The sequence below is a fragment of the Uranotaenia lowii genome, chromosome 2 (assembly GCF_029784155.1).
Source record: "Uranotaenia lowii strain MFRU-FL chromosome 2, ASM2978415v1, whole genome shotgun sequence".
Taxonomy (NCBI): Eukaryota; Metazoa; Arthropoda; class Insecta; order Diptera; family Culicidae; genus Uranotaenia; species Uranotaenia lowii.
The window spans coordinates 181,472,391-181,485,479 of record NC_073692.1 but is presented as its reverse complement, the minus strand read 5'-3'; the positions used below and the strand labels follow the sequence as shown (position 1 = coordinate 181,485,479).

Genomic DNA, 13,089 nt, shown 5'->3' with positions numbered 1-13,089 from the left:
GGTACACACAATCTCGTTTCGTTCTCTTCGGTTCTACTCTGCACTATCAATCAATTCGAAGGCTTTGCGCTACTCTGCTGTTGTCTAGGAAGTGGGGATGAATGGCAGTAACTAACTAAGTTGAAACAGTTAAATGAGAGAAAATGGATATGAACAGAGAAACTTATTTACATTATGGAGACTTCGTTCCGGTAGCAGTAAAGTTTAATTGAGTAAACAAAAAGCTAAACGTACATTTGCAATAAAAAAGAACAGTGAAAAAGGAAATACAATTTTAAAGGTTGAAAATCCTACTTAATAGTGGCCCGACCTGGCGATTAACATAAAAGAGCGTTTTACTTCTTTTCGTTTTCCTAAATAGCTTTTCTGCAAAGATAACTGCTAACGGAAGCGCAAAAGTTACCGAATGTATATTTATCCACATTAAAGCAAGGATAATAAATACGGAGTGTAGAGGTAGACGGGTTTCCAAAAACCAGAAAGAAAAACATCGCAAAAGCGCACCGAACGTTAGGAACCAATTACCTTCTTCCCGTTCGGCTTCTTCGCCTTCCGGAGTTTCCGATTTGCGTGATGCTTCTTCCTCTTCCGGACTTGGCTCTGTTGGTTTGTCCAAGGTGATGTTCAGTTCTGATAGATTTTTTTTTTGTTTTTTTTTGGGTTTTTTTGTTTTTGTTGTTGTGGTGATTCGTTCCAATTTGTTTTGTTTTGATGGTGAATGGTGTTTTGGTGATGGTGATTGGTTTTGTTTTTGGTGGTTGTAGTGACCGGAGATTTTTTTGAATTGTGATTCATGCAAGAAAGAAAGGTGGTAGAAAATTGTTTGATCCTGTGTTTCAATTTTAGAGAATTTTTTATTTTTGTACGTAACTTTATGTTACTAAATAAAACATTGAAAAGATCACTAACTATAAATTACAAAGAGGCTTCGTTGTTTGTGAGTTCAAATTAATTAGACAAAAAAAATCCAGTTATTATTTTCTGCATTTTGAAAAGAAAGATTAGATTTTTTGTTTTATAGTATGATATAATTAATTCAACTGGATAACTGTTTTTGACGTTTTTGGATCAATAATTTTTAATGAATTTTTTTTTAGTTATAATTTTAATATCATGTGCGGCGGAAAAAAAACTAGAGAGAATTTATTTTATAAAAATATGAAAGAAAGGTGGATAGACAGGCGTTAGTGCGCCAATAGGAGAAAGCTTGATAGGTGTTGAAATTTTAGGCTAGAGGACATGCTGATGAAAAGCTCCCATGAATTGCTCCCGCCTTTTCTCTACATCAGCTAACTATAGGGGGAAGTGTTCCTATATGCGCATATTGGGTAATATGCGCATACAGCCGATTGACGATATGGCTGGAGATTCATCATATCTAATTAGTGCAGTTTGAGGGTAATACGCTTTTAACACATGGCATGAAAAAATTAAATTATTATATAAAGTCGAAAAAATTTAAAAATTCAAACAAGATTTTTGTCAATTTTGTTATAATATATTGAACTTTAATTATTGTGCATACAGATTCTGTGAACAAAAATTTTAGTGGTTTTTCTTTCTTATTCATCTGGAAATCGGAAATTCAACAAATCGAAGCTTTTGGCAAAGTTGTAAATGATAAGATATTGGAATAAGAGACAGGTTCTGAATGCCCATATCAAGGTAGGTTAAATGCCTATATCAAGAAAAATAGATTAGTCTTATAAATTTTTTACTTTCTATCATTTAAACATGAAATCTACGCTCAAATCATGATCTTACAGCGAAAAAAGAAAAACTTCCTACTGATCCGATAAAAATACAATATGAACAAAATATTACCCTGAAATATGGCCATATGGCATACTTAACTATGTTTCATGCAAAAGAACTAGTGATGTAAAAAATTTCACCAAAATTTCGGCCTTGACGTATGCGTAACATCCGTTTCTACCATTTTCAATTAAATAATATCAAAATATTGCAAGCGGTAATGAAATATAGCTAAAAACATAAATATGCGCATTTAGCCCGCCAGTTTCGGAAATCGCCTATTTTGACTTCTTTTATTATAAAATTACTAGCAGACCCGGTAAACTTCGTCTTACCATGTTCAACTTGGCGGCCATTTTCAATTTTTCCTAGTTTCCTTTACATTTCCCTTCTTTCCCTTTACTCGAATCATCCCGCTCAATTCTATCAAAATTTAACCGAAGAATTTTAACTCAACGGGTCTTTTAAAACCCAATTTTGGTAATTTGTTCAATAAATAACTGTATGTTGATAATATGTAACTGTTTCATTTGCTGTATTCCATTCAGTAGATTTATTCCGTTTTGTTATATTGTTTTCAATATCGCGACAATTTTTGGAGTATTTGCCGAATATTTTGCCTAACGCAGCGCTTTCAGCTCCCAATTAGATTTGGATGGTGTATTTTTTTAGAGCCGAAGAAATAAAAAGCATAAGAAAAGTCACATTTTCGTAGATGATGGAAAGAATTATAGAGACATGAGCTATCAAAGAACGAATGAACATAAGCCATAAAAAAAGATTTTTTACTAACCATTTTCAAACAGATTTTTATTCACCTTTTTATTCCATCCTTCGAAGCAGTTTGAATTAAAATCCATATTTTCACCAAAATCATTTCCAAAAAGAATCGCCTAATACTTAAGTTATAGACTTAACACATTTCAACTTAAAGTGTTCCCAAACAGCACTTGTCATGGCATTAAATCTGGCGATTTTGTGTATTGCAAGTTCCTATTTTTATTCAAGCAAAAAATGCAAATTAATTCCTTTGAACTTTAACTCAATGAATCAAAGAAACGATTGGTTTTGAAAAGTGGTAAACTTATGTTTAGATATATTCACCCATTATTTTAAAGATTTTAATTGAAGCAGTTCTGATTTCAAAATTTCCTAAACATTGTTGGTGGTGATCTGCGATTTCATTTAGGATTATGTTGTATTGTTGAGATAATAAAAATTATGTGTCTTTTTTACTGTAAATCTTAATTTTCAAAAATGAAACACCGGTCAAATCCTAACGAATATCACCACAGTTCAACTTTCATATTCTCTGAAAAAAGTTATATTTTCAAAAAAATATAAGTTATATTGACAGAAAGAAATATCGAAGTATACATTTGTCCCATTTATTGGGGCAAGTGAAAACACATAGGTCTTTTTCAGATGCGTCATAGACTCCAGTTCAGTTAATGTGTCGAGCGTTTCAGGCGTATTGGATTATACGAAATTGAATGTAAAGCTTCCCAATTTCTTATTTTTAAACGTCCGCAAAGTGTCATAACATTATTTCGTATTTATCTTTACCAAATTCATATTTTTTGGACAACAATTTACTACTTAAATTAATACGAATTAAAAATGGTTTTAATATTTGAAATCGTTTATATGGTTATGATTCGATCGATAAAATATCAATCCGTGTCACATCTAGGCGTCATTTATTACCATGTGCTGTTTACAATTAAGCAAGAAAAACACATCGAGGTTGCATATCGCCCCCACGTGCATAAGAAATATAGGTACTTGGTTGAGAAATAGGCGCCTAATTTTTAAATTTTTCCAGCGATCAATGAACAGTATGCTTTGGTTACTATTATCTTGCAACGACGTTTGCTCGCGACGCCTCGCCCATGGAGACGAAAAACAAACCCAACAAACCCCTCGAAGAAAAGAAAATCTCTAAAAATGAATGCCTGACTTTTCAATTTAGGATTTTGGCCAAACAAATATTATATGTTTTATTCGATCAGCAAAATGTCAACCTGAGTCACATCTAGGCGTCATTCATAACCATGTGCTGTAGAAATGAGCTAGGAATCAAGAACAAAAATATCACATCAACGCTTCATATCGCCACCACTTACATTGAAAATATGCTTGGTTGAGAAATACGCGCCAAAATATTCTCAATGATCAGTATGCTATGCCATGGTTACTATCTTCTAACGACGTCTGTTCGCGACGCCTCGACCTTGGAGACGAAAAACAAACAGCCCAAAGGAAAAAAAATCTCGAAAAATGGAAGCCATGACTTTTATTTCATTCAAAAAACTACAAATTTAATTATTACGGACAATAGATGCGACTTTCTGTTGTTTTTAATCGATATAAACCGATTCGCATGGCTACAGAATATTCTAAAAATAATTTCATTCGAATCGTTTGGGTAATTTCGGAGGAGTAGTACTACAAACACCGTTACAAGAGAATTTTATATAATAGATTTTCACTAAAACTGTAAGAGATTTTAACAGAAAAATTTCACTAACGTATATAAAACAGATGTCCGCTCATGTGCATATAGTTTTCAGACTCCTATCTTTTGGAGTATAGGATAAAATGAGTGCTTTCCTTAATATGCGCATATAGCCTTCCTCTCCCCTACATGAGAAACTCAGAAAGAGAATTTCCATTCTAGCTTAGCCTAAAATTTCAATACCTATCAAGCTTTCTCCTATTGGCGCACTAATGCCTGTCTATCCATGGTTGAGAAACAGGTGCAGTTACCTTGGAATACTGCCACGACCTATCCCAACAATGACCTGGCTGACCGTTTGGCTCCGACGTCCCCTCGTTCTACAGCATGCAATATGGTAAAACAATGGCCTTGTGCTGATGCGTTGGTCGTCAACGTTAAGTGTTGATGGTTTTTTCACTTTTACGGAAATAATAAAGCCGATTCTTCGAGGGCACACATGAACTATAATTTCACTTAGAAATACTGGGTTTACCTTAAAAACAATTTTTAGACTTAAATTTAAATTGGTAACTCGATATAAAAAAACTCTCGGGTCAACTCAGACCAAACCGATCGAGATGTGTTTCGGGCGGCAACTGTCCTCAAGACTCGTGTTGGTCGGGAAACAATGGGTCGTCGGGAGGCTGGTCAGCACCAGCTATGATTTTCCTCCTCACTATCAGTCCACCTCATCATCTCTTTTCATAGTACTCTACTAACTAATTCCAGGGTTGTGAAAAGGCACGTTATCAAACATCCTCACCCACCCTGAAAAATGCATCTTTTTTCTGAATCAATTACCCGTCAATATTCTGACAAACTTATTTCTGATTCAATCAACTCTAAAATTTATAGTTCGGACTTTTCCGACAAACTTTCTGACAATTATCTCTGATTCGATCAACTCTAAACTTGATAGTTCGGACTTTTCCGACAAACCTTCTGACAATTATCAGACACATTCTTACTTTAGATTTCTGAGCATAATACAGACTATTTTTATTGACATTTTTTACAATTCCGATGACAAAATTTCCTCTGTCTCATTCGATTCAGATATTGGTAGCAAGCATATTTTCTCCACTGGACGTTTCAAAAATCCCTTTTCCGTTTTAAGAGTAACAACTCTCACAATGTCATCTTCTCCCGGATGAACCTCGTGAATTCTTCCCATTTTCCACTTGAGTGGAGGAAGATGATCTTCGTGGATTACCACCAATCGACCAACATCTATCGAGACAGCAGGGCGCCATCGCTTTGTTCTTCCTTGTAGCTGATTTAAGTATTCCGTTTTCCATCGCTTCCAGAAGTTCTGAAGATTTTTCTGTACTGATTGGACGGTATTAATGCGATTAAAGGGAACCTTCAACAGCTCTTCTTCAGGAATCGACTGCAGCGATGAACCAATTAAGAAATGTGCAGGTGTTAATGGTTCAAGGTCATCAGGGTCATCGGACATCTTGGTTAATGGTCTGGAGTTCAGGCAGGCTTCTACCTGAACCAAAAGTGTTGTCATGTCTTCGGTCGAGAGCGCAGTTTCTTTCATGACCTTGAAAAGGTGTTGTTTTGCAGACCGAACAGCTGACTCCCATAAGCCACCAAAGTGCGGACCACTGGGGGGACTAAAATGCCATTTAATTCCATCATTGGCACATTCCTTCGAAACCTTCTCTTGGAAATCTTTATTTTGCAAAAGATGCCTGAGGTCCTGAAGGTAGTTTTTGGCTCCCACAAAGTTTGTCCCATTATCTGAGAATATTTCTTGGCATTTTCCTCTTCGCCCAAAAAATCTTCTCAGAGCTTGAAGGAATCTTTCGGTCGATAAGTCTGACACAAGCTCTAAATGCACTGCCTTCACCGCCATGCATACAAACACAGCGACATAAGCTTTTACTGCTACTCTCCTAGGCCCTGGTCTGATAAGAACAGGACCAAAATAGTCAATTCCGGTTTTACAAAATGCTCTAGACGGTGTTACCCGAGCAGGGGGCAGATCTCCCATTTGCTGTTGAACTAACCGTGGTTTTAATCTGAAACATCTCACACACTGATGGACCACCAGCCTAATTAAGTTTCGCCCACCCAGGGGCCAGTATTTCAACCTTATAACGGCTAACATTAGTTGAGGGCCTGCATGCATCAGCTTTTCATGATAGTGTTCTAATAATTTCCGAGTGAAAATGTGTTTTGCCGGTAAAATAATCTGGTGTTTCGTATCTGATAATTCCTGTGAACGATTTAATCTGCCACCGATTCTCATGATTCCATCTTCAGGTGAAATGTAAGGGTTGAACCAACGTAGAGAGGATTTACACGCAACAGCCTGATCAGATGACAAGGCTTTCCATTCATTGGGAAACGTTTCTCGTTGCACTCGGGAAATTAAAACATATTCTGCCCGCTTTAATTCAGCTGTGGACAGAAATTCTAACATTTTTCGCGCCTCTTTAGGAAGTTTGAACAATTCCATAATTCTTAAATAATAGGCAGTTCTTCGTATTAGGTCTGTGTATGTGGCGTGTTTGCTGATGTACCAGATGTTGAATTCTGCAAAAGGTGCAGCTACATTAGCGACGATTTTTCGACATCTTTCTTCTTCAACATCGCTCGACAAAGGTACGACCAGTTTCGGCCAAAATTCTGGATCCATAATCAACCAACCGGGTCCGTGCCACCAAAGCGAACTTCCTAATAAGGATTCTGGATATATTCCTCGCGAAATAATATCCGCTGGGTTATGAACTCCCGCAACATGACTCCAAGTGTGGCCTTCTGTTAGAATTTGTATTTTTGAAACACGATTTGCAACGTAAGTGGTCCATGTGGTGGGTGTCGATTCCAGCCAACGCAAAACACACGAGGAGTCTGTCCAAAAATATGCCTTACACGATATTTGTAAAGATTCCGCTAGCTTTTGGTAAAGTTGAGCAGCCATCAATGCGCCACACAGCTCCAAACGTGGAATCGACTGACACTTAAGTGGGGCTACCTTGGATTTAGAACTGACTAATCGTATCCAAACACTGCCTTCTGCATTTTTGCTTTTCAAGTAAGCACACGTGCCAAAAGCCTTTAGTGACGCATCCGAAAAGCAGTGAATTTCCACCAAAACAGCCTTAGGAATGATAAGGCAGCGACCAATAGCAATTTCTTGCAGCAAGGGAAGTTGTTTGTAGAATTTCCACCATTCCTCACCCACCATTTTGGGTAAAGGTGAATCCCAATCCAGTTTTTTACCATTACTGTCTTCATAAGTCCAGAGTAATTGTAGGAAAATCTTTGCTGTTGTAATAGCAGCTCCAACCTAGCCCAATGGATCAAACAAAGACGCAATTACTGATAAGATCTTCCGTTTTGTTAATTGCTCCGTCACTGCCAACTGTGGAATTTGAAATTTAAGTTTTAAAATGTCCGATTTTGGCCTCCAAACTAAACCGAGGGTTGTAACCGACGGATCTGGATCTAACAAGATTTCTTCCGACTCCTTTATCGCCAAATTTTGCTTTGAAATGCCCTTCAACACCTCAGGGCAGTTCGAGGCCCATTTTCGAAGTAAAAATCCACCTGACTTCATGATTGCATCGAGTTCGTGGCGCAACATAATTGCTTCTTCCTTAGAGTCTGCTCCCGTAATGACGTCATCCATATAAACATCAGTCTGAAGTACCTGAGCTGCCCTTGAATAGTGTTCCTTCTCATCCATAGCTAGTTGTATCAGTGCTCTTGTTGCTAAAAATGGAGCAGGCTTTGTACCATATGTAACCGTATTCATTTCGTAAACGTCTACTTCTTTTTCTGGAGAACTTCTCCACAGAACGCACTGCAGAGGCCTGTCTTCCTGCCTAACGTAAACTTGGCGGAACATTTTCTCGACATCTGAAACTATCAAAATTTGCCTTGTCCTGCTTCGCAAAATGATAGATCGAAGATCTTGCTGAATTGTCGGACCCAACAGCAAGGCATCGTTTAATGAAACCCCCGAAGAAGTTTTGCAACTTGCGTCGAAAACAACACGAACTTTAGTCGTTGTACTGGCCTCTTTTAGAACTGGGTGATGTGGGAGAAAACATCGCTTCTTGGAATCCCTTTCTTCAACCTTTCGCATATGACCCAGCTTAATGTACTCATTCATAAATTTATGATATTCATCGTGTAAAACGGGATTCCGAGCTAACCTGCGCTCTGTACCTTTGAGACGATCGATTGCGATTCTTTTCGATTCACCCAAACGCTGAATAACCGACTCGTTCTTTGGTAAACTGACAACATACCGACCATCTTCCGAACGTTGAACGTCTTGTTTGAAAATTTCTTCACAGCGCGCTTCTTCAGGCGAAAAACTGGGGCCAACATCGATTTCCTCGCTCAACCAAAACCGAGAAACCATTTCCTCTATAGTTTCCGAAACTGACACATTACAGGTGATTTGGTCACTTGTTTTTGATAAAGATTGACCACCGCAAATCACCCATCCAAAAACAGACTCAATCAGTGTTGGGAGGTTGTTGCCCAGAGAAATTTCCCGACCTGATTTGAAGAACGAGAAAAACGATTCAATTCCCAAGACAAGATCTACTGATCTGCATTTGAAAAATGCTGGGTCCGCCAAAGTTACTTCCTGGGGCATCCTCCAGCCCGAAATATCTACGGATTGCGTTGGTAAGTTTGCTGTAACCTTAGGCAAAACTAAGAAATCCGTCATTAAAGTAAAATCCGAAATTCTCGAACGAATCTTTGCTTGAATTTGTTGCTTCACCTGTGAATTTGATTGACCAATTCCTTGGACTGTAACCGACACCTTTTTCCGACTTGCATTGATGAGTTGACTCACTCTTTCTGTAGCAAAATTGCATTCCGACCCGGAATCGAGAAGTGCTCTCGCTGGAACCTTAACGCCATGCTCATCCTCCAACCAAACAACCGCCGTGGCTAGCAAAACCGTAGATGGACGCTTCACACCTGACGCCGACGCTGACGTGACATTCTCTAACTCGTCTGACTCGACATTCGCAGCATTTACCGTATTACCATTGTTCCGATGATTTAAATTACTTGTGCTAGCAGTATTTCCGTTACCATATCGAAAGCAAACCAAAGTGTGATGGCGTCCCTTGCAATTCCGACAAGAAAATTTCGATTTGCAGTCTCTTGACTGATGCCCAGCTCGGAGACAATTTCGACACAACGCCTGTTTCAATAAGACCGAATCCCTTTCAGTTGCATTGAGTTTTTTAAAATCAGCACACTCGTGCAAGAAGTGACCTCCAGAACACATGGGGCAATTAGAACCTGACGTCTGAAAAGACCCGTAGCTTGTTTTCACAAAAGGTAGCCGTGGTTTCGAAAGATGTTGATTAACCAATTTAGATTCAGCAGATTTGACCGGTAAAGATTCCAGAACTGTGACCTTTTTCTGAAGAAAATCCATAAGCTGATTAATTGTTTCTTGTTCTTCAGAAGCTGAGTGCTCTTCCCAACTGCGACGCGTAACTGGATCTAAACGACTGGTTAATAAGTGTACCAACAACAAATCTTTGTAATCAGCAGCTTGAACTACCTGATCCAGTATTTGAACAGCCTTGTGGAACTCTTCCACCAAACAATGCAGTTCCGATGGGGATTCTCTCGAAAGTTGAGGGAGCTTAAATAAAGCTTGAATTTGTTTCTTCTTCAACAATTTGCTGTTATTATAACGTTTTACCAAAAGATCCCAGGCCACCTGATAATTTGCCCGCGTAATTTGAAGAGAATCAATCAAACTCTTCGGCTCACCTTGCAGACAACCCTTCAAATAATGAAACTTCTCTACATCCGGAAGATCAGTCTTCCAATGGATGAGAGAAGTGTACAGATCACGAAAACTCATCCATTCGTCGATGTTTCCACTAAATGTTTGTAGCTTTATTTGTGGAAGTCGCACGTGATCTAAGGTGTGTTGAGCAGACGTCTCATTCAAGCGATCTACACTATCCACAAAAGGCTCCTGAAGATCCTTGAGCTTATCCATTAAGACAGCCTTCGCTTCAAAATAAAAATCACTAACATCTTGGCGTTCTTTGGAAAAATTAAAATCCTCAGCCACAAAATCTTCGTGAGTTTTTACTTCAATAATTGTATCGCTAAACCTCTCCCACAAATCATCAAGTCTTTCCAGCCTTACCTTGATTTGACTACAAGTGGTAGTTTCCCCAATAATGGAGATAAATTTTCGAATATCTTCAAAGTCTGTAATCGTTTCCGATAACTTCACACGCAAAGTCTTCAGACTGCTTGACTTGGACACCTTGGGAGGCATTTTGGACTTTTCCAACCACAAAACAATAAAAGGAACCTTAGCTCCAACTTGTTATAACCAAAGACCACAAGAAAAACTTGATTCCAGTTGACTTCCAACCAAAGAGTGAAAATAGATTTCCAGCCGGTAATCTTACCCAGGGCTTCGCAAATATTAAATTGTAATCTATGTCAGTTATTTTCTTATATTTATTCACAACCATAAACAATTTATAAACTTTGTTTCAATTAATTCCATGCAAAATGTGAAACCTTTTCGTTCACAAAATTCGAACAAATTTGTTCAAACAACCACAATATTAGATATTTTGCATTAGTGCAACAACTTTAGCAGCGGCACAACCACCAGAGAAATCTTGGATTTGATTTAAATTGATTGAAGAACGTCGAAATTAGAGTTGATATGATTAAAGTTGATTGCTTAGAGTTGATTGATGGATGAGGAATTCTCAAAGATGAACGTGAGGCTCGGTAATCACAACCGAAACAAAGGAACACCCTTGAGATGGACTGATGAATAGCTAATTGACCCGTTTTGACCCGTTGTTGCTTACCCGGACCAACCTTGATGACCACTGCGTTGAACCTTGTTGAATGCTCGCCACCTTGCCGACCGTTGTCCGCTCTCGACCCCGCTGCCGAACCAATCGACCACCGACCCAATGGAAACCGCCCGTTTCCCGAAATCGTGCCACCCGATGAACCGATGCGCCGAACCGACCAAATGAACCAACTGGCTCTTCCGAATCTGCCTCGTTTTGCTGGGTCACCGTTAACCTGATCACCCTTGTGATCAACCGACCGTAGATGCTAATTGCCCAGGCAAACGAACACGATATTTTGTCGTGTTGAAGATGGCGATACCACGCCAAGCCAGGAATATTAATGGCGTTGCCCAATTGTTCCGACCGAACAATAGCACCAGACCAGATGGCGTGCAAAATGGTCGCGATACCTTCCGAGTTGAGCCCCAAATATTCCGAATCTGCTTCCAAGGTCCAGGTTATCCGGCTCGAAGGACCAAATGGTTGAGAAACAGGTGCAGTTACCTTGGAATACTGCCACGACCTATCCCAACAATGACCTGGCTGACCGTTTGGCTCCGACGTCCCCTCGTTCTACAGCATGCAATATGGTAAAACAATGGCCTTGTGCTGATGCATTGGTCGTCAACGTTAAGTGTTGATGGTTTTTTCACTTTTACGGAAATAATAAAGCCGATTCTTCGAGGGCACACATGAACTATAATTTCACTTAGAAATACTGGGTTTACCTTAAAAACAATTTTTAGACTTAAATTTAAATTGGTAACTCGATATAAAAAAACTCTCGGGTCAACTCAGACCAAACCGATCGAGATGTGTTTCGGGCGGCAACTGTCCTCAAGACTCGTGTTGGTCGGGAAACAATGGGTCGTCGGGAGGCTGGTCAGCACCAGCTATGATTTCCTCCTCACTATCAGTCCACCTCATCATCTCTTTTCATAGTACTCTACTAACTAATTCCAGGGTTGTGAAAAGGCACGTTATCAAACAATCCACCTTTCTTACAAATTTCTATAAAATAAATTCTCTCTAGTTTTCATTCCGCCGCACATGCCATTAAAATTATAATCATACAAAATTACAGCGATTAGAATCATATAACATAATTTTTTTTTTCGTTAAACACTGAAAAACCGTGGCTCCAGAGAGTGAAATTTATAGATGAAACTAATTTTTCTTAGAAATTCATTCGTTGTCTTTCAAATCACCTTGTTGTGCTATTATTTGCATAGAACATAAAAGATAATGACCGATTCTTACAAATCTAAACTTATGATATCAGAACTCTCTGGAGCCTCATAATTCCATTTACTTTGAACTTGGGAAATATTGAATATCATTCAAAACTTCCGTAATTTAGTCAATTTTTTTTTAAATTAGAAGCAGAGTCTGCACTTCTATTTCAAGATTATTTCTTAAAATTTACTATGCAAAAGTAAAAAATAAGGCTTTTACGAACTATTCGATTAGATAACCGCATTTTTTAGGCGTTTGATATTTTTCAAAGGTTTGAAAGGGGCTTTTTAAGAGATTCTTCTCAAGCACTAAAGAACGTGACATTTGAGTTTTAATACTTTATCAACCTGATTTCTTCATTAATGTCAAGTGAAATCATGTAACAAACGTTCTTGGTTCAATTTTCAATCATAAAAAACAGGTTGGATTTCAAAAACTATGTTTTTTTTTTAAACAGTAAACCCTTTTTCAGTTTTAAGCCGTAGATGGCAGCATTATCTTGTAGTCAATACCAATTTAAGTCTCAATGTTGATTTTCCGGGCATTTTCAGGCCTATATTCATCATTTCGAGTGAGCTTTCCAACACAGTTTTATTGGAGTTAACAACAGTTCATCACAACATTCGAATCAGTTGCAAATCAAATAAAAAAATAATACCGATAGCGATCTGGTCCAAAATGCTCCATCATAATGTACAACCATCATTCAGATTATCGGTCCAAGAATATCACTTTTTTGTGACCTTGATGCAATGATGC

General features: G+C 38.3%; 1 protein-coding gene across 4 annotated transcripts in view; it reads right to left on the bottom strand.

The window, feature by feature from the left end:
- The window catches only part of LOC129749873 (dynein intermediate chain 2, ciliary), a 97,056-nt gene that overhangs the window by 70,390 nt on the left and 13,577 nt on the right, over positions 1-13,089 (bottom strand). For 2 of the 4 annotated variants that reach the window (XM_055744973.1, XM_055744974.1), the window contains exon 3: positions 526-630. The exons of 1 other annotated variant lie outside the window; for it this stretch is intronic. In XM_055744973.1, coding sequence (XP_055600948.1) covers positions 526-630 — 105 coding nt within the window. The remainder of the gene's footprint in view (positions 1-525; positions 631-13,089) is intronic. One more of the 4 variants, XM_055744975.1, reaches the window with a different exon arrangement.